The 24,016-nt window shown below is 49.2% G+C and overlaps 1 protein-coding gene across 2 annotated transcripts in view; it reads right to left on the minus strand.

Annotated features, from left to right (window-relative positions):
• TNFRSF21 (TNF receptor superfamily member 21) overlaps positions 1-24,016 on the minus strand; it is a 33,782-nt gene that overhangs the window by 2,503 nt on the left and 7,263 nt on the right. The window contains exons 3-5 of one of the 2 annotated variants that reach the window (XM_054821374.1): positions 22,388-22,885; positions 8,594-8,859; positions 1,989-2,042 (exon numbers count right to left, since the gene is read on the minus strand). In XM_054821374.1, coding sequence (XP_054677349.1) covers positions 1,989-2,042; positions 8,594-8,859; positions 22,388-22,885 — 818 coding nt within the window. The remainder of the gene's footprint in view (positions 1-1,988; positions 2,043-8,593; positions 8,860-22,387; positions 22,886-24,016) is intronic. The other variant, XM_054821375.1, reaches the window with a different exon arrangement.

Here is a 24,016-nt window from a genome sequence, read left to right on the forward strand (position 1 = left end):
GCTTTCCTTCTCGCTCTCAGGTTATTGAGGCCCAAAGCATCACTCTTGGGGGCTAAGGGTGATAATACCCAAGCAGGTAAGCCTCCCCAAAAACCTGCTCCACAGCTATCGTTCCCTAAAAGCAAGGCACAGCCCGGCTCCACGCCTCCATCGGTGCGGAGGCTGCAGGGCGAGACCTGCGACATCTCTCAGGGATCTCCACTGCAGCTACACGGGTAAACATTTCAAGTTAATAATTTGTTTGCCCCATCGTGCCCCTGCTCCCATGAGCACCCCATTCACGTGATGGAGAAATCCATCCCACCTGACTCCAGGGCGGACAAGCAGGGGCTGGCATTGACCCAGCATCACCCCGCTGCCCCAGCCTTCTGCTCCCCAAGGGCAAGCGCTTGGCTCCACGGTCCAAAGACACAGGGAGCAGCAAGCGCTGCCGGGACACGCTGCGCTGGGAGGTGGCACCACTTGGGTGCTGGTGTGAACCTGCTTCCTACCTCGACCATGCTCTGCATCTTCCTTCTTGCATCTCCTCCCTACCTGCACAGCAGCCAACACTATCTACCCTTCTCCTCGCTCTCTCAGCACCCCTGCGGGGTGCAAACCTCAAGCAGAGCATTTCTGGTTCCCATTCCCCACAGGGACGAGAGGCTGGGGTCAGCGTCCCCACATCCCCGGCCGGCAGCCTGGGCACCTCTGCAGGTCACCAGGTGCCCCCCAGGCAGGTTGCTTTAAGGACCACCTAATATTTAACTTCCTCCCAAACCCTGCATCCCTGCTCGACCTGCCACAGCAGAACTGCAAGCCCTGTCCGCACCAACCCTCTCTCCAGGAGCATTTCACAGCCCTGTTTTCTCCTCCCGCAGAGGGAAGACCGGGCAATTCCTGCTAACGTGCTTTTGCCTACTACCCAGGGATTAAAACACAAAATTCGGATTAAAGGCTGCGCGAAAGGGAGCTGCTGAGCCGCCACCACCACCCTGGCATGGATGTGCCTGTGCATTCCTCATCCGTGTCGAGGAATTCACCACCCACAAATCACATGTCTGCTGAGACGCCCATTAGTTCACATTAAATTAACATTGAAGCCTGTTCCTGGTAGAATAAAAGTGGGTTTTGTTGGGTTTTTTCTCCCCCATTGAAAATAAAACAGGGGAGGAGTTGTTCTAGCTCAGCACATTACGCAACAGGCATGTTAAAAATAAGTCAGCTTTAATTTTTAATTAAAAGAATCTGCCTTCTCTTCTGAAACTCCCTTTCCAATACAACTCATCGACGAGAATCAGCCTATTGGGGAAAAGCAAGGCAAGGACCAGAACAGCAGCTGGCCACTTTCTGAATTGCGACACACTCCGATTTCCCCCTTTAAAAAAATAACAAACAGGCTTTAGGGGTTAGTTTTTCCTCGTGCAACTCATTTATTTAATATCCAGCCACAAAGCTACCTCCTGATTTCCAAAAAGGGGCCCGATGGCCAAGGAGCAACTACAGGGAGGGCAGGGAGCAGCCGGCTGCCCTGGCTTTGCCTTCCCAGCAGAGAGGAAAAACCCTTCCCAGAAGCGTGCAAGTCATTTGGAGTTTAATTAAACAGCTGCTAAAGCACGCTAGGAAAAAAAAAAAAAATCACCCGAGGTTATTTGACTGTAGGCATCCCAGGAGCCCAAAGCTTTCCAAACTGCTGAGCGGCTGCGAGCTTATGAGGCAAAGCAAACAGGATGCTCAGATGCGTGTTAATATTTAAACCGCAGGAAGAAAGTGAGTGGGAATGAGGGCTTTGAAAGGCCGGGGAAAGCAAAAGGTTGCTGCGAGGTGAAGCCTGTGGAATAGGTGTAAAAATACACTATTCACAGCCCGTGACTCATTCGCTCGAAACCACCTTGGCCATTCCTGTTTTTAAGACCGGCGGTGCTCAAGCAAAACCGAGCTCTGGCTGGAAAAAAACCCCCAAACCCTCTGAAGCTCTTTTGCCTTTTCAGAGCCACCGCGTTTCTCACCTTTCTGTCGTCGTGGCAGGGGTCCTGCGCTTGCCACTGAGGCTGCATTTGCACCTGCACAGACAGACACACGGGAGACTGTTAGACACACGGTCCAGCGTGAAAACCAAAGGCGCTGCAGCGGCTTTGATAAATCAGCAGCCTCCTGAGACCGAGTATGGGTCACTCATACTGAGGCGCTCTGCCAATTCTTTTTATTTTTTTTTTTTAAGCACTGCAGCAAAAGGTTTGCAATGCAAGAAAAAAAAAAATCCTAAAAGCTCCTGTGTACTCGCAGCCCTTTAGGATGTGGCTGACGCACCGACATCCTCTACGCAGGTCCGGGTGTCTGAAGGTCCTTCCTAGAAGGGAGAAAGAGGGACAGAAAGGGATGGGTGCAGAAGATGGCACAGGCTCTATTTTCTTATCACAGCTGCTCCCAACAGCTCTGAACTAGCTGCTCCCGTTTTCTGCCTTCATTTTATTGTACCGCAATAAAAGCTCAACTTGGACAAACAGAAACTGCAGCTGCTGTGCTAATGTTAGGAGGGAGCAGCCGTGGGCATTAAAAAAAAAAAAGAAAAAAACCAACCAAAAACCAACCCTCCCTTGGGCGATGCTTCCCCGTAACTCCTGCTGCAGCAACCAGGCGGTAATAAAAGCCAGCGGCAGGTTTGCTGCTGCATCAGCCCGGCTCTGTGCAGCCACGCTTGGGTCGGGTTTTCTTGCCCAAACACAAATGTGACTCAAACTACCGCTGGTTTTAAAATAAGAAACATGGAAAAATTTGGGGGGGAGTTGGAGTCAGAGAAGCAACCTCCGCAGAGGGTGGCTGCGCATCCTCCCGGGATGTGGGGGGATAAATTTAGCACCAAGGCGGCCGTTTCCCGGATTCCCTGCCAAAAGATGACACCCGGCTGACACCAGCCCTATTCCCAGGTCTGTTACATCTCTGTAGGGAATGCGGGAGGAGAAACCCCAGCACACGAAGCAGGGTGGGCTGGGCGGCAGCCCCGCGCGGGTGATGCTGCAGATGCAGGGTGGCGTCCGGGGGGGATGCTCTCGCTATGGTCCCCACAGGCATAGGGAAGATCTGCTTGGATGAGCAGCTTCATGGCATACGTGGCACTTGGGGGTCCACCTTCAGGGCAGACCAGACCTTGGAAGGCAAAACACCGTTGGCTGGGCCATGAGGTCTCACTGAGGTGGCAGAGATGCAGCGATGGCCTGCAGGTGCTGCACAGCAGGAGGAAACCCCTTCGCCAGGATGGGAAGGGCACGAAGGTGCTCAGTGCCCTGGGGTGGGAAAGCCCAAATGTCCTCTCCGTGTCCTTCACCTCACTGGCTAGGTTTCAGAAGAGTGCTCGACACCACCTCTGTGGTGGAGCTGGTGTCCCTCTACACAAGGCAGCCCTGGAGAAGAGCTACTCAAGTCAAGCCTCGCCATGACCCAGGATGGGCAATGCCAGGTCTGGGGAGGGTTTAGGCTCTGAGACCAAAACGCAGCCATCCATGGAGGAAGCAGCTCTTCCCCACCAGCCCCAGCCATCCGTTGGGCCAAGTGCTTCTCCAAGCAGGAGACGGTGTCTCCATGAGAGCTCCTGGTGACTTCTCCTTTCTATAGATCTGCCCAGCCACTTTTCCAACTCAAACCATGGTGAAGAGTTGATGAAGCCATGATGAGAAGTTTCCAAACCCAACTACAGGCTGAGTCTGTCAGTACGAAGTTCAGCTTGTTCTGACCCCACCATCTTCTCGTTTCATCTTACACTCCTGAGCCCAATATACGGCAAATACAGACCCATGGAGATGTGGCTACCACAGCAGGAAAACCTAAATTATAACCACATCTACTATAAAGTTTATGTTTTTGTGTTGATATTACTTATATTACTTTATAAATTATTAAATTTTTGTTTATTGCATGTTCTCCAGCCTGGTTCAAACCCAACCTCGGTTTGCAGAAAACCAACCCATGGTTTAGAGCAAATCTGCAGGAGAACAGCGATGCCCATCCCAGCAAAACCCAACCAGCCCTACCCCTTCCCTGGGGCTCTGGCCACTTTATCCTACAGCTTTATGCCTCAAATAAAGCCTCACACAAGTCCAGAAGGAAAAATTACATGCAATTTTGTTTTTTCCTGCCTGGGCATTCCCCAGCCCTTGCGCAGCAGCCTCCCGGGTAGGAAATCCATCCAACAGCTTCACCCTCGCTCTGCCGCAGACGTGCAAGGTTAACAAAGCACAAAATTAATTACTAATTACTGGGTCCAGCCCAGTTCTGCTTTGCCAAAAGAGGAAACGAAGGGGATGAGCGGGAGCTGTCGGGGCTGGACTTGGGGAACGCTGCTCCAGGCTCTTGGCCTCCCTCCCCCAGGGTTTTGACCTGCAAAAGAGGAAGAAAAGGAGCCGAAAGGCGCTGCCACAGCTGCGTGCCTGGACGTAGGGCTGCTTTCACATCCTCTTCTCCTCCAGCATCCCCCCAAAACCCCACGGCTCAGCCTCACATCAGACCCAGCCCTGACATATCTGCTGATTCACAGGATTATCCGCTGCACACAATTAGCCACCGACCTAAATCTCATTGGGCTCGGGGGCTGCAGCCTCCCCCCCTCCATTTTCAACATCTCCCTTATTAATTTATTATTTTTTCAAGCTTTGCTGAGGCTGCACTGCTGAATGCCCTGAGCAAGGCTGTTCACTTCCCCTCCATCCATTCCCCAAAATATTTCAGCCGAGGCCAGCAGAGCCATAAATAAAACGGTAAGAGCTTAAAGCATTGCTCACAGTAGGACACTTGCAGTAGCAAATGTGGCCAGCCGTGCCAGCGACGCCCCGGACCAGCCTGGGCACGCACAGACACCCCTTGGTATCTGCAAAACGCTCTTATCTCCCCCAAAAAAATCCCATTACCCGGTGCCCATGCTACACTGAACTTCTGTGGTTTTAACCCCAAAAATGGAGAATTGCAGTTTGCTGGGACAGCAGTGAAAACCTCCTCCCTTGCCCGCCTCGTCCTCTATTTTTGTTGTTGTCAGCACCACGAATTTGGGGTGTGCCCGTGCTCACTAAACAGCGCCTGGGCTCGCACGCCGCTGCCCTGCCAGCCTGCCTGCAAGGGGAGAGATTTTGCAAATCTCAAGCCGGAGAAGCATTCGTGGCCGGGGCCAGCCTTTAACAGGACCCTTGCGAGTTAAAATGCACCCCAAAAAAACCTTCCCACAGCTGCCATGCTTGCTGTATTTTCTGGATCAGCTGCAAAAAAACCCAAAACCTCACAGCAAAGCGATTCAGAGGGCTAATCTCGTTTTAACCTAAATTCACTCAGCGCGATGCAAAACCAGCATAATCTTCCCCAGCTAAAAAAGCCGGTGAGCCTTCAGCAGAGCCCTTCCCTACCTGAAGGAAAATGTTCCTGCCACATACCGTAACACACCAGAGACTCTCATTAATTCCCCTATTCCTATCGGGGGTTGTAAATATTTGGATTTCGACGCCCAGAAGGCTGCGGGGGAACGGAGCACCAGGGGAGAGAGCAGCTTTGCCTCTGCGGGTTTCACAGGCTGAAGCCAGATGCCAGATAAAGAATTTGGGGCAAGGACACGATAGCTGGTGGGATGGGATGGCGAAGGGAGGCTGGCTGGGTTTAGGGTACCAATTTGCTGTCTGAGAGCTGTATTACCCAATAACACAATTCCTACCTATAAGTTAGGGGCGTCAGTGATTTCTTAGGATACCGGACCACAGAGAGAGAGATGGGGAAACCCCCTTTGGCACCCAGGGACGCTGGGCAAGGGCCAAAGGCATCACGGACAGCACCCGCACATCCCTCCCGGGCTCATCTAGGACACACCAGCAGGCATTGGATGCTCACTGCTGGCTTGGGTTGCCCCAAGGGCATCGCACCCTTAGCTGCGGGGAGGACGTATGCGTTTACATTGCTTATGAGAATCCTCGCTCCCTCCACAGCACAGAACAATATCTTTTCATTTATTTTTTTTTTCTTTTTCCCAAGCCACTTGTGCAGGGCCAGGTGCTGTTGATGTGCAGCACCGCGCTGCGCCCACTCCTGTCACCAACAGGGTGACCTGCTCCTTCAGATCAAATCGGTTCAGTATGGAGAGAAACCGCCTCAATTTGTCTGTGTTTGGATGGACAAATCACCACAAGCCAAATTTGGATTAGCTCTAATTAAAGGCTTTCCAACCAACAGATTGAAAAAAAAACCAAACCCAAATTAAATGACCTCACTGCCTGCTCCCCACATTGAGCAGTCGGCTCCCCTGGCTGCTCGTGGTCCGGACCACAGAGATGCAGCTCAGCCACCGGCACAAGGCTCCAGGGCTTCAGTCTTCCTTGCACAAGCCTCTTCCCCTGGCTTTCTGCATCCTCCCACAGCTTCTCCATCACCGCCCGCATCCACAGTGCGGGCGCTGATTCAGCGAGAGGAGGCAGACAGGTTAGGGCAGGTAACACTTTGCAGAAACACAATGTGCTGAATCTGCACCCTGGGGTGTTTTTGAGCTTCAACATCCCACGTGCTGCTTCAGTGCAGCAACCGGTCCAGGATCTTCAGGGCAGAAGAACGGCCAACACCTAAGGCTGATCACGAGGGACACTCATCTGAAAAAGCCTGATCAGATGTATGGGGGAGGAGGATGTGCCAGCTTGGGTTAATTTGTTAAAAAATAGCTCCTTTACTGAAACGAGCCCCATTTCTCACATGGCCCCACGTGAGCCACCTGCTTGAAAGATCAGCAACCCAATTTTACCAATTTCTAGAAAAACAAGTGAAAGCCACGGGGGACCACCTGGCTCCAGGTGCTGCTGGATGCTGGGGAACACAACATACTATTTTAAAAAACAAAAATAAACATCCTCCAGGAGAGCTGGTCAGGAAGTCCAGAAGAAGACTTGCCTACAAGTATTCACGTGATTTGGGTTTGCTCATTCTCTGGAGCATCCACTTGCTGCATTTTCAGAGTCACAGGCACGAGCCTATGATGAACAACTGGCTCATGGTTACTCCGTTGTCAGGAGTCCCCCATCCCAAAAGGTAACCCCATTCCTGGAGCTACCACCTGCATTTTTGTGCTGTTTGAGAAGAACCACCTGATAAGTCTTGGCCAAAACAGTGTAAGGCTCAGGAGCACTGAGCACCACACAACCCAACTCTGTTAATTAAGGGTTGAGCTGATGAACAAGCCCCACATTTTATCTGATGTCCTAGCCCAGCACTTTGTTGTAGCATTTAAAGTCAAAGCAGTAACTAGGAGGACAGAGGTTACTACCTGCTCCAGGAGAGCAAGAGGACGTGTCCTTCTGGGACATTGCACATACTGGAACTTTAATCCACACGTGCAAAATGACAATTTTCTTTGCCTCTCTCCTTTTCCCAACCATAATTTCTTCCCAGGCTTTTCACTTTGCTTTTTTCCATCTTTGATATAAAAAAAATAATTTTGGAACACGGTAGGAAAACAAGAAAGTTACTTGCTGCCTAATTACCAGGAGCTGGAAGGAAGAAGCCAAACCTGGACACATGCGGCAACTCAGCGGAAGCAGGAGCGAGCGCACAGCTGGCAAAGTGAACCTGCCTACCCAAAATCTGGGCAGGGCACACAGGATGATATTTGGCACGCATTCGACTTGGGGTCTCAGAAATGAAGCCCAGGACTCCTGCTAACATATCAAAACTTGTGATTTCACACCCTGGTCACGAGAGACCAAGACGTTTGGTACGCTAAATGAAGTCACTCAGGATGCTTGACACAGTGAGGGGACCACAGTCCCTTTTATAGGGAAAAGTTTGGGATGGTCGAAATGGGATTTAGGAATCCTGTGCCCTGATGAACGCTCTGCCCCACAGTCTTTGCTATACGTGAAGGTCCACCTTGCCAGCCCCTTGCCAAGTGCCTACAGAGGTTCACAGGCACCCACTTGTTCACCTTTGGGTCTGGGTCACTGCTAAGGCCAACAGGAGATGTTTCACCAACTGGTTTAGGGGGAAGAGCCCTCCCTCAACCGCCCCCACATCCATCTAGGTATTTTTCTGAACTTGGAAGCCAATGGGACAAGCCCCATCCACCACCGTTAAAAACACTTCCAGAAGATCACCAAATTATCAGAGGCAAAAACCCAAAAGCACGCTGACAACAGGTAAGGCAGGGGTGGCCAAAACAAACCACAAAGGTCACTGAGGCAGCTCCCAACAACTTACACCCAGGTGAGACCCTGCTGCAGGATATTCTGCAGCAATTTATTTATTCTCCCGAAGCATGGGGCAGCTTGTTTTAAGGCCAGAGCTGCCACAGAAGGGCAAGAGCTCTGGAGGTCAGCACACATGGAACCCCCATGCCACCAGCCACCACCTTGGAGGAAGCGACTTGCTGCTCCACAATGGCAACATCTAGTGCTCAGGGATCCTTGGCCCTTCTCACAAAGTCCTGGGCATTTAGTTATAGCATTTAAGAGTAAGTTTTAAGGGGGATGCTTTTTCCTCTGCCTCCCCAACACAAGGGCTCAAGTCCTGTTGGTGACCTTCAAAGACACATGCAAACCACAACACGCGGGACATAAGAGCTTATCAAAACTTTGACGAGGTTTTGAGCAAAGCCCATCATTACCGGCGTGGTATCCTCCATCAGGCCTCGGATCTTCTCCACCACGTCGTTGCGGCGGTGCTGGCGGAGGGCGCTGATGAGCTGGGCCAGGCTGGCCTCGGGCCCACGGATGGTCCAGTGCTGCAAGGCGGCGTAGGCGCGCTCGTGGTCGGCCGCGTAGCCGTTGGAGAAAGCTGCCACCTCGCGCTCGCTGGCGTTGCACAGGAACTGGTAGATGTCCTTCCACTGACTCCCCACCTGGGCTGCCACCAGCTTCAGGATGTCGATGCCTGCGGGGCAGAAGTGCTACAGGTGAGGCACAGGGGTCTGCAGCCTCCCAGCTGTTGCAGATCTAAGCTTTAGCAAAGCTTTTCCCATCAGCAATAGCCATGCTTTCCTTTTCTTTGGGTGGTGTTTGGAGATTTTATTATTATTATTAAAGATGTTTCATGAGTCCAGGATGCAAGGAGCTCTGCAGACAAGCAACACCCATAACATGCTCAACACCTGCTATGTAAGGAAGGGGAAGACCCATAGATTGGTCCAATTGAGGCACACGCACTCTAGAATTATCATGGTTAATTTAATTGTAAAATTTCCTGTGTTGTTTGGCACAAGAAAAACCGCGGTACTCAGCCACCACATGGCTGCAGGAGTAGGGGACGTGTCAAAACGCTTGCCCGTACACCTGCATCGCAGCCACCACTTTGAAAAGGAGCTGGATTAAGAGGCGAGTCACCGAAGCACAACTATAAAGATTAATATTTCCATAACAGAGCACCTACAGCAGCTACAATCACATGTAGAGCCGTTTCCAGTGCAGATTGGTGGGATGACTCAGTTACGGGATGGGAGACTCTGCACCAGGTGAGCACTGGGTGAATGGAAGATCTGCTACCGGATCTGTGAGGGTGGTGAGGCCCTGGCACAGGTTGCCCAGAGAAGCTGTGGCTGCCCCTGGCTCCCTGGCAGTGTTCAAGGCCAGGTTGGATGGGGCTTTGGGCACCCTGGGCTAGTGGAGGGTGTCCCTGCCCATGGGCTTTGAGGTCCCTTCCAACCCAAACCATTCTGTGATTTTATGATCTGCAGAACAAAAAGGCAGAGCCTCCCCCAGAAAATCCCTTAAGACACGTTGGTTCAAGATGCTGAGGGTTTCCTTCCTTTAGCTTTCGCAGCAATGCAAACCGCACACTCATCCCTGCATCTACTCAAGAGGTCACGAGTTAAACCTTCAAATAAAGCCATAATAGCTAATTAACCCTGTTTAATCAAGCTGAGCAACACCTTGTTTCCAACTACCACGTGAACGGCTGATGTAGGTGAGCTGCAGAGAGAAACTCACTTTTTCTGGAGGTAAAAAAACCTTGGGTATCCCCCCAGCACCCCTCCATCGCTACAGGGACTGTTCCTCCATCGCTCTGCAGGCACGACAGCCATGTCAGTGAAGCTAGCTGCTTATTGAGGAATATCATAGCCAGGGCCTTTCCTGCTGACCTAAAATTTAACAATTTCTAACACGGTTCAGACCAAACCTCCCAAATGCACCTTCAGGTCACAGCCCTGACATAGCCAAATAGATAGATACATACACAGATATATATATATATAAACTATACAGCCTGAAATAGATATATTGATATCTTTTTTAATATATATATAAACTATACAGCCCGATATATATTTATATCTCCTTTTTTATACATGTGTCTGTGTATATATACACAGATATATCACATACCTCTATATATGATATAGATATTTTTATATATATGTGTATACATAGATCCACATATATATCTATACAGCCTGATGTATTTTTATATATGTGTCTATGTATACATACTTATATATATCTCTACGATAGATATTTTATATATATCTGTATATATCTTTATATACATGCATATCTGAAAAAACTACACAGCCTCTAATAGGTATTTTTGACCCAAACCCTTCTCACTATTAAAGCAAGCTTATCAAGACCTGCTATATAGACTTCAGTTTTCACTTCTGAGCTCGATAAGGTAGCCACAACCCCACAGCACCCGCAGAAATACCAAAGTACAAACCGTGTTTTGCATATCCCTACCCTCCTCCCATCGTCATCACCAAACCTCCCTCCCCAGCTGATTTACGGCGACAGGCACGTAGTATCTCACGTAGAGAATCAAGGGTCGGGGTTTCTCCTACCATAAAAGCTCATCCCATCAGCCCAGTGCAGGGGATGCAGCCCCCCCAAAAAACAAACCAACCACAGGGCTTGATTTTAAATACAGAGAGATTCAGGAGGGAGGGAGAGGAAAAAAACCCCCAAACAAAAGCTTCTTCATTATTCAAAATAAGCCCAAGACAAAGAAAATGTTCCCCAGCATTCAGGAACAAGAAAAGGCTGCAAATACGCTATTGAGAATTATGATGGGGCTAATTATCCGAGACACATAAATACATGCTATTGCCCATCACATTTCAACAGGGTAGCAGGAATTAAGCCTGGTCTTGTTAACTCCTCCCGCTACTCAGCCAAAACCAAATTCCTCTCCCTGGATGCCTTAGCATCCCTCCAGGCTGGCCGTCGGTCCCGCGCAGGAAGGACACGCAGCCCAGATATGCCGGCAGCCAAGCCCTGCGCCTTCGGATACCACACACCCGTGCTGGTAAGAAGCCCAAAAGCCAACTCAGGTTTGGAGCCAGATCCTTTAAACCAGCCAATTCAACTCGTTTTGGCATAAAACCAGCAAAGCACTAGGTTTGTGCAGCCGACGCTTAATTTTATTGCTCAACCCAGGAATAAAATAATAATCCCTAAATTTGAGGGTAGAAAAAGCTCTGCAAGGTTTGTGCATCAAGGTAACAACAGCAATGCAAAGACGGACGAGCAGGTCTGGTGCTGCCCATTATACATCTCTACGGAGATATATCTCAGTGCATAAGTCGTTATCTCAGAGCTTTTTCTACCGTCATATTCAGGGATATTTTTTTTCCCCCTGGGTTGAGTGATATATAGATAATGCTGCCCATTTTATATATATATATATATAAAAAATAAAATGCTGCCCATTTTATATATAAAATGAGCAGAGCCAGGTTCCCCCGACAGCACTGCCCTGCGGTGAGACAAAGCGTTACAGCTGGGTGGGAGCTTTGCCCACACCCACTCCCACGCACGTCATACAGAAGCATTAAAAAATAATTTGCTGGTTTATGGCCCCCCCACATAACACATCTACTCCTCCCAGGGAAGGAAAAACCCATATAGTACCTGCTCCCACCTACATATTTACCACTGATAAATCCCAGTATTTACAGCCGCCGTACTGGTGAGAAACGTTTTCAGCTGGTCGCAACTTGATTTGCACCAGTTTCACGCGGTGGCACATTTACGTCCTGATGTTCTCACACAAGGTTTACGACACAAAGCGCTCATGCTCCTACTGACATTTTCACATTTAGTATATTTAATCTCACCGTTCAATAAAGTGGCCCCATAAACATGTTTATGTCCCTGGGCAATATCATCCCAGGGAACGAGAATGCACCACGCAGCAGAGGATTTAATGGCGCGTAATAATCTTTGGAGAACAAATGTTCCATTAAAAATGAATTTGGAAACGTCTACCTTAATACTATAAGAACCTTAAACTCATTTTCTTGCAACTATTAAATGAATTTAAGCCCCATATGTTCGCTATATCCACTACAATATTGTGCAAACAAAACCCCAGAGAGATATGGAGGAGACACAGACGTGAGCGCAGATTTGGCTCCAGTCAGTTAGAAAATCGTTGCGTGCTCTGTTCTTGAAAAATAAGATTAAAACCATTACATGACAAGTTGCGGCTGCACGCTGCCAAGTATTACTGCTCAAGCCATTTACAGTAACTTAATTCACTTGTTCAAAACTAAAATAAAATGTTAATGCTTATAATAAGCTTACAGTCCTATTATTTCCATATTTCCAGAAGCCCTACAAGTTACTCTGTGGAGCACTAATAGTGCTGGAGCATCCCACTGGGATGGGACGGTGCCCACCAGGGTGCATGGAGCAAAAAACCCATGTCCGCCTTAGGTCCCGAGTCCTCCCCACCCACTGAACTACATGGACCTTCCACCACGCTCATCTGCATGCCAAGGCTGGAGATGGTGCTCAAAGCCCCCAGACCCCAGCAGTCCCAAGTAAAATGGCCAAGCTCAGCAGGGACGGTGCTTCAATCCACACATTTCATGCTTCCCACACAAGGCCGGTCACAGCCATGTTGGTGCCATGCTAAAGCTGCTCTGAGCTTGCAAATACCAGAGAACAACCCGAGCCCTCCTTCTTTTTTAACACAGGCCATGGGAACAGCCTGGAAGAGCTGTCACCACCCTGTTGCTAAAGCAGGAGGCACCACCACCCTCTCCATCATCACCATCAGGGACCATCGCCATTTATCACCCAGCTTTGTTTGCCTCTGACACTGGAGTTAGAGGAGCCCTTGCTGTGAAACCCCCACGGCTGCATCCAGCAGAGCTGCGTGTGCCACGGCCAACCCAGAGCAGGCAGCAACAGCATGTGAAGGATCCAGGACATCCACGTGTGTCTTCGGTACCTGGGCAGGTGGCACTTCAGTTGCCATTATCCAAACAATGCAATTCTCTAAATGTTGTGATATAACCACCTAATATTTTAAGGTGGCGATAACCCTGGAGGAATGAAGAACTCCCCTTCAAGCCAGGACATGGCCAACATGTTGTGCACAGGCAAATGCAAAGCCCAAGGGTGGATGTACACACGTGGGAACGAGTGCTACCAGACTCGTCTACAGCCAGAGCAAACTGAGACAAATGGAGACAAGTCCGGAGACAGACGGATGCCTGCAGAACGGCACAAGCAAACAGCACTGCTGAATACACCTCCAGCTCATCTACAGAGGTGCTGAGCTGAAGGGAGGACCTTTCTGGAGAGGCAGCGCAGGTCTACAGACAAGTCTTTCTCCTCCAAGCACACTGCTCACCTCTGTCCCAATCTTCCCCATAAAGACCATTTCAGTCTAGTTCAGTGACTTCCATTTGCTTATTTTGAATCTGGTTCAAGATTTTCCCCCACCCATTTCCAGCTCCTTCAGATGTCTCCCACCTCACTGCAGTACGGTTTGGCATAGACAAAACAATCACTCCTTCCACTCATAAACCTCACCAAAGTGGTCTTCACACAAGTGCATAGGACTTGGCTGAGCTTTAATGACTCTCTTGAGCTTCCTGTGGAGAAGCCTCTCTCATTTCCTGTAGCCCTGCTATTTACAGGTTGGACACGCACCCAGTTCTTCAGCAATTGTTTGGCCTCAAGCAGGGCAAGAAGCCAGTGCGGCGCAGGGCCACGACCAGCAGCGCTGGCATGCTTACATACAACACCTGCAAGAGACCATTTCTCTTCTCTGCCATGACTTCTTCAAGCAAACTCAAGAGGAGTGGAAGACCTACCCCACCAGAAGGCTACACCTGAGCACCTGGCAGCAGACACGGTAAAGTCTAACCACAGCCTAACCACAGAGGAGCTTCAGTTCCTTCCTCTCCCCACCCTCTCACAAACAAAAAGCCATCATTATTTTCATTTTTGGAACTCAAGACAAACGTCACTTGGCATTTTTCAGAAGAGTGCTCATTGAGAAGCTGCTGCCCTTAAGGGGAAATCTCATGCTCAAGTCCACAGGGCCCTCCCAACCCATGTGTCCTCCCATCCCACTAATAATAAAGGGACATAGCACAGAGGAAAGTATTAACACAACATCAGTTCAAGTCTTATACAGCTGGGAAGCAAAGTGAAGCTCAGGAGATCCTCCAGGACCTGGGGCACACATGGTTTCATCTAGTGAGCTGCTCATGCGCCCAGGGTTGCAGAACCAGCTTCACACATTTTCAGAAAGGCTGGATGTCAGGAGACTCCATGCTCCAGTCCTCCATCAGCAGAGACAGGTCCCACCGGTCCATCCAGGACACCTGTGGGAACTGACCTCCACCATCCCAGTACCAATGTGAGTTGGAGTTCCTGGAGCTTCCACCACCTACCTACACACAGGTACCAGAGATGGACCATATTAATCTGTAGACCACATGCAGTGATAAATCCTGTCCGTGACAGGCTGGCTGGATTTCAACACTTGCATAGACCTTGAGGATGAAGTATCACAGGTGGAGAGCACAGCCCAAGGGCACACACAAGTCAGACAGAACCGCGGTGATGCAACCCTCCCCTACATTCAGATAAAAGCTCTGAATCACTGCAAACCCAGCTCTGTTCCTGAGCTCAGCCCACCTACCTCCTCCAAATATCCTCCTGACTCATGCGACACACAGCCACAGCAGCCTATTTTTACCTCTGAGCACACACACGGAGCCTGCGCATAGAAGCGAGCCAGGATGCGGCACATCCAAGCTCCAATTGACAAGACACCACGGCTCGGCCAAATCAGGACTTAGAAATCCCGAATACTCAACATAAATACCTTTCCAAAACGTGAACATTTCACCAACCTCCATCAAAAAGGGAAGGTTATTGGAAACTCAATTCCCTCTCCACCTCAAATATATTTCAGGTCCTAAATGAGGAGGTTCGGAAGATGCAAAAGATCCTGCACCTGCGTTGGGGATATAACCAGTATCAGCACAGGCCGGGGGATGAAGGGATTGAGAGCAGCCCCAAGGAGAAGGACTTGAGGGTGTTCGTGGATGAAAAGCTCAACATGAGCTGGCGGTGTGTGCTTGCAGCCCAGAAAGCCAATCGTGTCCTGGGGCTGCATCAAAAGCAGCGTGACCAGCAGGTCAAGGGAGGGGATTCTGCCCCTCTACTCCACTCTTGTGAGACCCCACCTGCAGTGCTGCATCCAGCTCTGGGGGCCCCAGTACAAGAGAGACATGGAGCTGTTGGAGCGAGTCCAGAGGAGGCCACGAAGATGATGAAAAGGCTGGAGCACCTCTCCTATGAGGACAGGCTGAGAGAGTTGGGGTTGTTCAGCCTGGAGAAGAGAAGGCTCTGGGGAGACCTTATAGCACCTTCCAGTACCTGAAGGGGCCTTACAAGAAAGACGTAGAGACACTTTTTACCAGGGCCTGTAGCAACAGGACAAGGGACAACAGTTTCAAACTGAAAGAGGGTAGATTTAGATTGGACACAAAGAAGAAATTCTTCCCTGTGAGGGTGGTGAGGCACTGGCACAGGTTGCCCAGAGAGGTTGTGGATGCTCCATTCCTGGCAGTGTTCAAGGCCAGGTTGGATGGGGCTTTGGGCACCCTGGCCTAGTGGAGGGTATCCCTGCCCATGGCAGGAAGGTTGGACTAGATGATCTTTAAAAGGTGCCTTCCAACTCAACCATTCCATGATTCTAACAAGAGCCTTTGTCCAGACAGGAGGAAAGGACACACTTATGAAGACTTGTTAGTGATTTGCTAGTTTTCCCATGGAGAGTAGTGCTGGTAACAGACCCTCCCAGGAGCCAGTGATTCACATCATCAACAAGTGCTGTTTGGGCAACAAACCATTAAATGGCAATGTTTGGGGTTTTCTTTAGAAAAAAAACCAAAATCTTGCAGGGCAGGAAACAGACTCCTGACAAACACTTCCCACACACTCTCTGGAAAATAACCAAACCAGGCAGTCAAGGAAGATCTGTGATAAACCACATGCAGTTACAAACATATTTTGGACCCAGGAACTTGGGGGTCAGCACAAGACCTCCCTTCCCACCACACGCTACCTTGAAGTCACATCTGTAACAGCACCTTTGGTCCAGCCCTCCTGGGACCCACGCAAGCTCCTGCCCACCACCACGGGATGCTGTCCCTGTGTGTCTCCCTACACTGGCACTAGGGACCTGCAGAGTGGACTTGCTCTTCCTTTGATTTAAAAGAAAACGGCCAGCATAAGTATTTTATATAATTATTAAATTTTAAATGGCTTTCACAGAGTTAATCTTCATTATAACCCTCTCGGACAGCTGGCAACCCTGAGCAAGCACACTGCTGCAGCCAGAGCCATATAAATATCCAGACAACCGCAGATGCCAACCCAAGGATTAAATTTGCCTCCTGCATTTCCCCCCCACCCCCCCGACGAAGCCTTGGAAAGCGAGGAAAAATAATCATCTGCCTTGTTATTCAAGAAGTTATATGTGAGAGCCTCACCAACATGAGAAATCACAGCCCTCCTGGCGCAGAAACTGGTGCTAGGTTCTTGGCAGAAAAAATAAAAATAAAAATCAACCAACTGAGCTCGGTGTGTTTTTCTACAAGAACAACCCGCCTCTCCCCGCAGCGCTGCCCTGCCTCCGACACTTGGCCCTACACCTTAACAGGCAGGCACAAATCCCGATCCCTTATTAAATTAATCCAGAGGCCACCCAGGAAGCTTGACCATGGGGTAGTTCGGTCGTGGTTTTTTATTTTGTTTTTGTAGCAACACACATCAAAAGTGATCAAGCACCGGTCTTCAGGCCTGCTGAGGAGCAAGATATGTCTTGGATATACCACCAAATGTGGTTTTCACCTCATTTACCCATACAAGCACTACAGAGGGATCCTACAGTAGCACCCAGTGCCAGGTAGTCACCCTATAGACCTGCGAATGCCATCCCTGTAGCAGGGTTTCCTTATTTAGGGTAGCAGTTGAGTAGGGAATGACCCCAGCCTTGAGGAAGAATATCCACTGCCGGGCTGTTTCCATGCACTTGCTTCCCTTCATTAGGTGATGGAGCTATAGAAAAGATTATGGTTATGTGTGGGCTTTTTTAGTCAATCTGCTGTCTCTTTAAAAGAAAAAGAATCAAGCAATTTTACTCTGATAAGCATCTTCCAACACTAACCATAAATATCTGATTCCACGTGAGGACAAGTCTGCAATGACCTGAGACGTCCTGAGGCATATTGCCAACACACACATTGGTTATATTCACGTGGGGAGGCTTCCGAGCTGCAGTGGTTCTCCATGGCCAGCTTCTCCATGGCACAGGGCCTTCTGGTCCCTCTTCAACACCCTCATCGACTTCCTTTGGAGGAGACCAAGCCCAAGTCTAGCCCTGATCCTACAGCAACCAAGCTGCAAGCCAGGGACTATTCCCTATGAATTGCCAACCAAGATGATCCTGGGTCCCAACATGATGACAACTGGATATCCCAACAGCTGAGCAACCAAGACCCCCAAATCCTGCCACTCCCCATCCTTCCAACATCAACTCCCCACTCTGCTTTTGATGCTGAGCCATTTTGAGTACATGCTCTTCCACCTGCAGTCAAGCCTCAGCTCCATCTTGGCTGCAAACAGCTTTTGCAGAACAGTTTATTTCTCTGATTATTTAACCAGAGGCTTCCTGGCTTCACTCTTACCACCCACTGCAATAATGTGCAATTACCAGACTTGAGGAAAAATAAAAGGGAAGTGGCATCCCATGCCAGGCCAGTGCTGCCAAGATTTGTTCTTCAGTCTTTCAACTCAAAAAAAAAAAAAAAAACCCTCACCAAATTCTCTTCTTGCCTCTTGGCACATCATGTCAGGCAGCTTCTTCTATACACAAGAGGTTTTACCCCAAAATTTAACATTTTACAGAGTCTCTTGCCTTTCTTCATCTGCTATTCAATGGGTGAAAGTCAAAGAAAGGCAACACTATCAGCAATTTCTACAAGGTGATTTCAGGCCCATCTTCATGTTTTGCACAGACTGATGCCAAATTTGGCATTTCCAAGACACTCGAGAGACAGGCTTCTAGTCTCCATTTTTATTACAAGCTCAATTCCTTGCCTTTGGAAACAGCTGAAGAAATGAAATGAGTATTTGCTAAAACAAAGGGATTATTTAGAAGAAAGTGTTTCCAGTGTGTAGGCTGTTCTTCATCTTCTAAAAGAAAGTAGTCATACAAGGGTTAAAACCACAGAGCGCTACCATCCCAGTACCCCACTTATAATTTCTTTGGAAACCTTCGCCAAACTGCTTTTCCCCTTTGGATTCCCACCTGCAGGGCTAGGAAGAGCCAGCTGAAGCAGCAAGAGGTCCAGCTTCTCCAACCACAACTACACCATCGATGCTGCTCCACCCTCAAGATCCTGCACAGATGAGACCTGGGGTCTTCGGGGACAGCCCCTGCGTGGGGACGGACACGGGGACAGACATGGGGGTAGGCTGGCTGCTAACTCAGGCCATTAGTCATCGCAAGCTCTTCCCAGACCTCTGAACCATTTAATCCAGTGAGAATTATCGGCATTTGCCGTCTTGGCTGGAACACGTCCACGTTAAGGAGACAGGTCTTGTTTTAACACCAGCCTCCCAAGCTACTCCTATTTTTAGGTTTGGGCTGTTATTTAAGGCACATATTATGACCAGAGAGAGCACAGGGCTGACGGGAAGATGAGGACAAGCAAAATGCCCCATGACAACAACCACTGCTCAGGATCGCAAATGTATCTCAACTGTTTAAGCAATTCAATATATCAAGTGCCATCAGGAACCGGGCAAGAGTTGAGCCACTGCTTCCACCCTAAAATCCTCCTCTTTTGGGAAGAAGCCCAATCACAGAGATGCCTTTGTTCCAGCACTGAACAGCGCTGGTGCCACCCTGACCACGCTTCACCCAGAACTGACATGCTTAAAGAAATCTGTAATAAAAATCGATAATAAAATCCTCCAAACGGGCAAAGCCTTGGACGCCAGCTGTGCTCCCATCCGGCGCTACGGGAGGAGCACAGGGTGCTGGTGCAAGGGCAGCCGCCCAAGCACGGCTCCTCCGAGCAGAGGCTGCAGCGCCCATGTCGGACCTGGTCTTCTCTTTCAAAGGTTAAAGCTGTTTACTGAGAGGATTAGGAGGGAGGAGATGGTAAACTAGGAGGAAGCCGGGGGAGAGCGTGCGCAACAGCTACGTACACAGGCTTCGCCCGGCAATAAACACGCCCCAACTCCTTGTTGGCGTAACCAGCCAACGTTTAGGTGGGGAGGTCATATGGATGTCGGCACACTGCCGGCACCAGACGCAAGGGCTTCACCCCCAGCCACAGAAGATGATTTAAACCTAATTGCTTGCCCTCCACACCCCTAGTGCAACCACAAACCAGGCTGGCACCTGAAGACCTGGGAGCAGCTGTGGTCCTCACACGTATGGAGGCTTTGCTCTGGTTGCCTACCACGGAGGGATCTGTGCTAGCAGCACGGGAGGGGAAAGATTCCCTCGCTGCAACAGCCCGAAGTTTGTTCTTGGCTATATTCGCGCTTGCTGAAATGCTGCTTCAGGATGAAGCACGATTTGGGTACAAACAGTGCTGGAGCAGCGGAAAGCTAAGCCATGATGCTGCAGCTCTGCAGTACGTCTTAGCTGTATGGCCAGTTATTAAATAAAAGGTCAGTTCCTCTATGGCACTACATCTTCTCTTGTTTCAAGTAAACAGTCTTAACAGCCAGACATTTCAATAGCAAAACCAAAGAGGGATTTATACACCACTGCAGAGAACAATTTCCATATCTGACACAACAGAGCACCACCATCAAGTAATGAGCAAGGCCCTTCCAGCTAACACAACGCGACTGAGGCGACACCAGAGCTGGACTAAAAGCAAGACAAAGCGTTAATTTGTTTGTGCTCGTCTGTCTGCCTTCGTTGCACAAAGTTCAGCTGAGGACATTCAGTGGCAGGAGGAATTCATGAAGCCATCCACGCCAACACGGAACCAGCGTGACTATTGCAAGAACGACAGGAAGGGATGTGCAAAACCGCTCAGCCAGGAGCTCAGAGTAACAGGGCAATTCACTTCCAGACCTCAGCAGCTTGATCAGGTACTGGGCCAGTTTATCAGCTAAGCGTGGGTTCTGCTGTTACATCCAGCTTAGCAAGCAGATTCGATGCACTAGCTGAATTCAGCTGTTCAAGGCTGACAGAGAAGACTGGAAGAACTCACCTTGGGAAGCACAGGATAACCCATGAATGATGCTGTCCCTCAAAGGATGACAAGATCTAGGAGGTGGGGTTATACCTAAATGGGCTAACATAGCCTCGTTACTCACCATGTATCACCTCCTCTTATCTGCACGGTTTCTTTAACCTCAATCACGCTAGGTGACCAAGCGCACAGCACTGCCTGCAAAGGCAGCTCTAACGTGGCCTCCAGGAGAAGGGCCAGCTGCAGCGCGGGCATTTCGGCACGGGGTCTGAAACGCCAGGTTAGAAACCAGAGCTGCACCCGCTTAGAGCAACTTGGTCTGGTCCCGGCACTCCATCACTCCCCACCCTGTTCACATTCAGCCCCTGCTCTAAGATAACAACACTCGCCGCTCCAAAAAATAGGAAAGTGAGAAATTCAACCAACTGGTGATTCAGGTCATAGGGAAAAAAAGTTACTACAAGTTAGTATCAACCAGACACTTTTAGCCAATGAACCATGGCCAAAGCCATGTAGTATTTCTGGTAGTGTCCACAAATAAAGATGTTTAATATGGTTCTGCAACCCCACTGCAGATCACTCACCATCACCCCACAGACGATGCTTTGGGTACCACAGATTTTAGGGACAATGGAGTGCAAGGGTTACTGGAAAAAGTTATTGCAAAGGGAAAAAAAAAAAAAGCTCAAGAAACTGCACCCCAAGAATTCAAAGGAGTTAAAAGGAAACTGGTAAGCAGTATAAATCCAAAAGAAGGCACAGAACTAATTCCAGCAAGACCTTACTGGTTCTATAAATGCATTAACGAAGGCAAACAAAGTGTAGGTCTATTAATCAGCAGGAAGAAGAGAATACATGACAGAAGACGCCCTACTCAAAGCCTTCTTTGCTTTGTACTTAAGCATTCAAGGATGACTTTCATCAAGCACTGATCTCTCTTAAACCTTAAACTTTCCAATCTTTTTTCAATCCATTCTTTGTTTGCCCCGCCCCACCTTGTTAAATGTGCTTTTCTAAAGGTTAACTGTGAACAGATGTTTAAGATTGAGCAACCTCAACTCAAAGTAAGGACTCGTCAGTGCTGTCTGTCTGCACAGGATAAGGGGGGGGTCAAAGTTGACACCATACTGTTGCAGAAGAACCATGCATCCTACTAGGGAGATCATGGCTGCTTGGTGCTCACATTTATGCCACTGTTATCACTGAATTTTACAAATTTCAGTTTAATGACCACAACGAATCATCTTTAAAATCTCATCAAAAAGCTGACAGCAAGTCATCCACCAAAAGCACGGAAAACACTATGAAGCAGAGCCTCCAGTTAGACCTCACAGACACTCATGGAGCTGTACGCCTCCACAAGACAGCCTTTAAGGACAATCTTCCTGGCTCCAGCATGGGTGAAGGGCTGGGGACACAAGCCAGCAGTCAGGATTTAGGGCTAAGAACCTGAAATTGAGGTGCTGCCAAGTGGCAGGGGATGACTCAGCCTTACAGAAACAGACAGGATGAGGGGAATAGGACGATACGAAAGACAACCAGACCCACATCTGAGTCACAGAGAAAACAGAGTGAAACAGAAGTGGAAGAAAAATACAAAAAAAAAAAAAAAAAAGAGGAGCCCCTTCATCCAAGATCCTTCTACCAAGGATGGGTGGGGAGGAGGAGAGGAGCTGGGGTGATCTTCCCTCCATTTACTCTTCCTTCAGGAGCAGGGACACACCATGGGAACAGGGATGGGGAGAAGCCAAGGGCGAAAAAACATCTGAAGAACAAGTATATGGGCTTTGTCCTTGCTACAAGACCCAGCAAGTCAAAAAAAAAAAAAAAAAAAAGAAACCAGACACTGGACATGGGGACAGCCCTCCAAACCACCGCACAGGATGGTACAGAAGACACCACCTCCTGCAGCCCCCGGTCGCTACTGCTCACCATGCCCGTTGCAGTAATAGATCCACTTCTCCCTGTTCTGCGTGGGGGTGGTGGACTTTTTCATAATAGCTTTTTCCACAATGGCACTGGGATCTTGCCTGGGTCCTTTCTTCAGAGTCCGTGAGCTCTTCCTGACACTGCAGACAACGATAACCACTAAGACCAGCAGCAGGAAGAGGACGATCATCCACGGCAAGTGTTCATTGATGTCGAAGTGCTGGTGGACGTTCTGCGGACCTCGCCGGGGGGGCCTGTATGGGACGCTGGACTTCTCGCCCCCCGCCATCTCCAGCGACGGCTGCTTCTCCAGCGCTTGGCTGGCCTGCTTGTGCCGGTAGCTCTGTGCCTGGCTGGCAGCGCTGGAGCCCGTGAGGGTCGCGCTGGCACCGTCCGTCTCGTTGGCTGAGGTTTCGTTGTAGTAGCCCGCTGCCTCTGCCGTGCCACTGGATGTGCGTGGCGCGGGAGAGGGGACAAAATCGGGAACTGAAGAGTTCAAGCCTGCGAAAGGAGAGGAGAGTTCAGTGTCATGGCACCTGAGATGCGATACGGCATCATGTCACAGTCTAAGACCTGCCCGAGCATCTGCTTGGCCAGCTGACAGAAACCCAACGCCAGGCAGTGAGAAAGGGAAGAGGTGAAGTTGAGGTTTGGCTCTGGGAACAGATGGGTACGGTTACAGAGGTAGGTTCAAGATAAAATTGACCCTTGTTGGTTAAAGCTTGTGGCAGTTTGTTTAAAAAAAAAAACCAATCAACAGCCCAGTGATTAAAGGCATGTTGTCAATCTGTGTTTGTCCCATATTCATTAGTTCTCAGAAAACCTACAACTTTGAGGTTTCTTAGGTTTATGAACATGGGTTTCATTCCAAATGTGGAAAATGAGGTACTTGGGCTAGAAACACATCGAAATTTATTTATAGGCCTAGTATCTCTCTAGTGTGTTTTGTTAAGGAAGTACAAACTTTATCAGCACTGCAAGCAGCTGCGGATGCATCAACTACAAAACAGGTTTCTGAAGCAAGAGAAGCAACCCAACCTCCCCTTAAGAGCTACTTTCTATCTTTATTGAGTCTTCTTTGCAACCAACTGCTCTCAGGTCCCAGCCAGCTGCGGGTCCAAAGCCTGATGAGAAGAGGAAGGGCTGTTGTGGCAAAAGCTAGAGCTTACTTTGGAAACTTGGCTTTTGAAGATCATGTCTGATCCCATTTGAGCATTAGCGAGCATAATCATCTGTAACCTGATTTTACCTCTGGCTTGGTTACCCAAAACACTCTGATCAGGACACAAACAGGGAAAACGCTGACTTTTACCTAATTGTCTATAGATTTCAAAGTTCAGGGAACACCCTCCCGTCCTCTCCCAATGACACACCAACATCATATCACGCTTTGAGACCTAACAAAGGAAAAGCACTGGGAGTTCTACAACTGTCAACACTTGCCTGCTATTGTATTTACTGACTCAAGTCTTCAGGCCATTGAAAGTTGCTTTTTTTTTTTTTTTTTTAAAACAAAATGCCCCATCGAGACACTGTAAGGAAGCTGCTTCCCAGGGAGTGCTGAGCATCACCTCAAACGGGGCCCTACAGCACCGCTGCAACCAGCTACAGCTAAAGCATCCCAATAAAGAC

This window comes from Grus americana, chromosome 3 (genome assembly GCF_028858705.1).
Source record: "Grus americana isolate bGruAme1 chromosome 3, bGruAme1.mat, whole genome shotgun sequence".
Lineage (NCBI taxonomy): Eukaryota > Metazoa > Chordata > Aves > Gruiformes > Gruidae > Grus > Grus americana.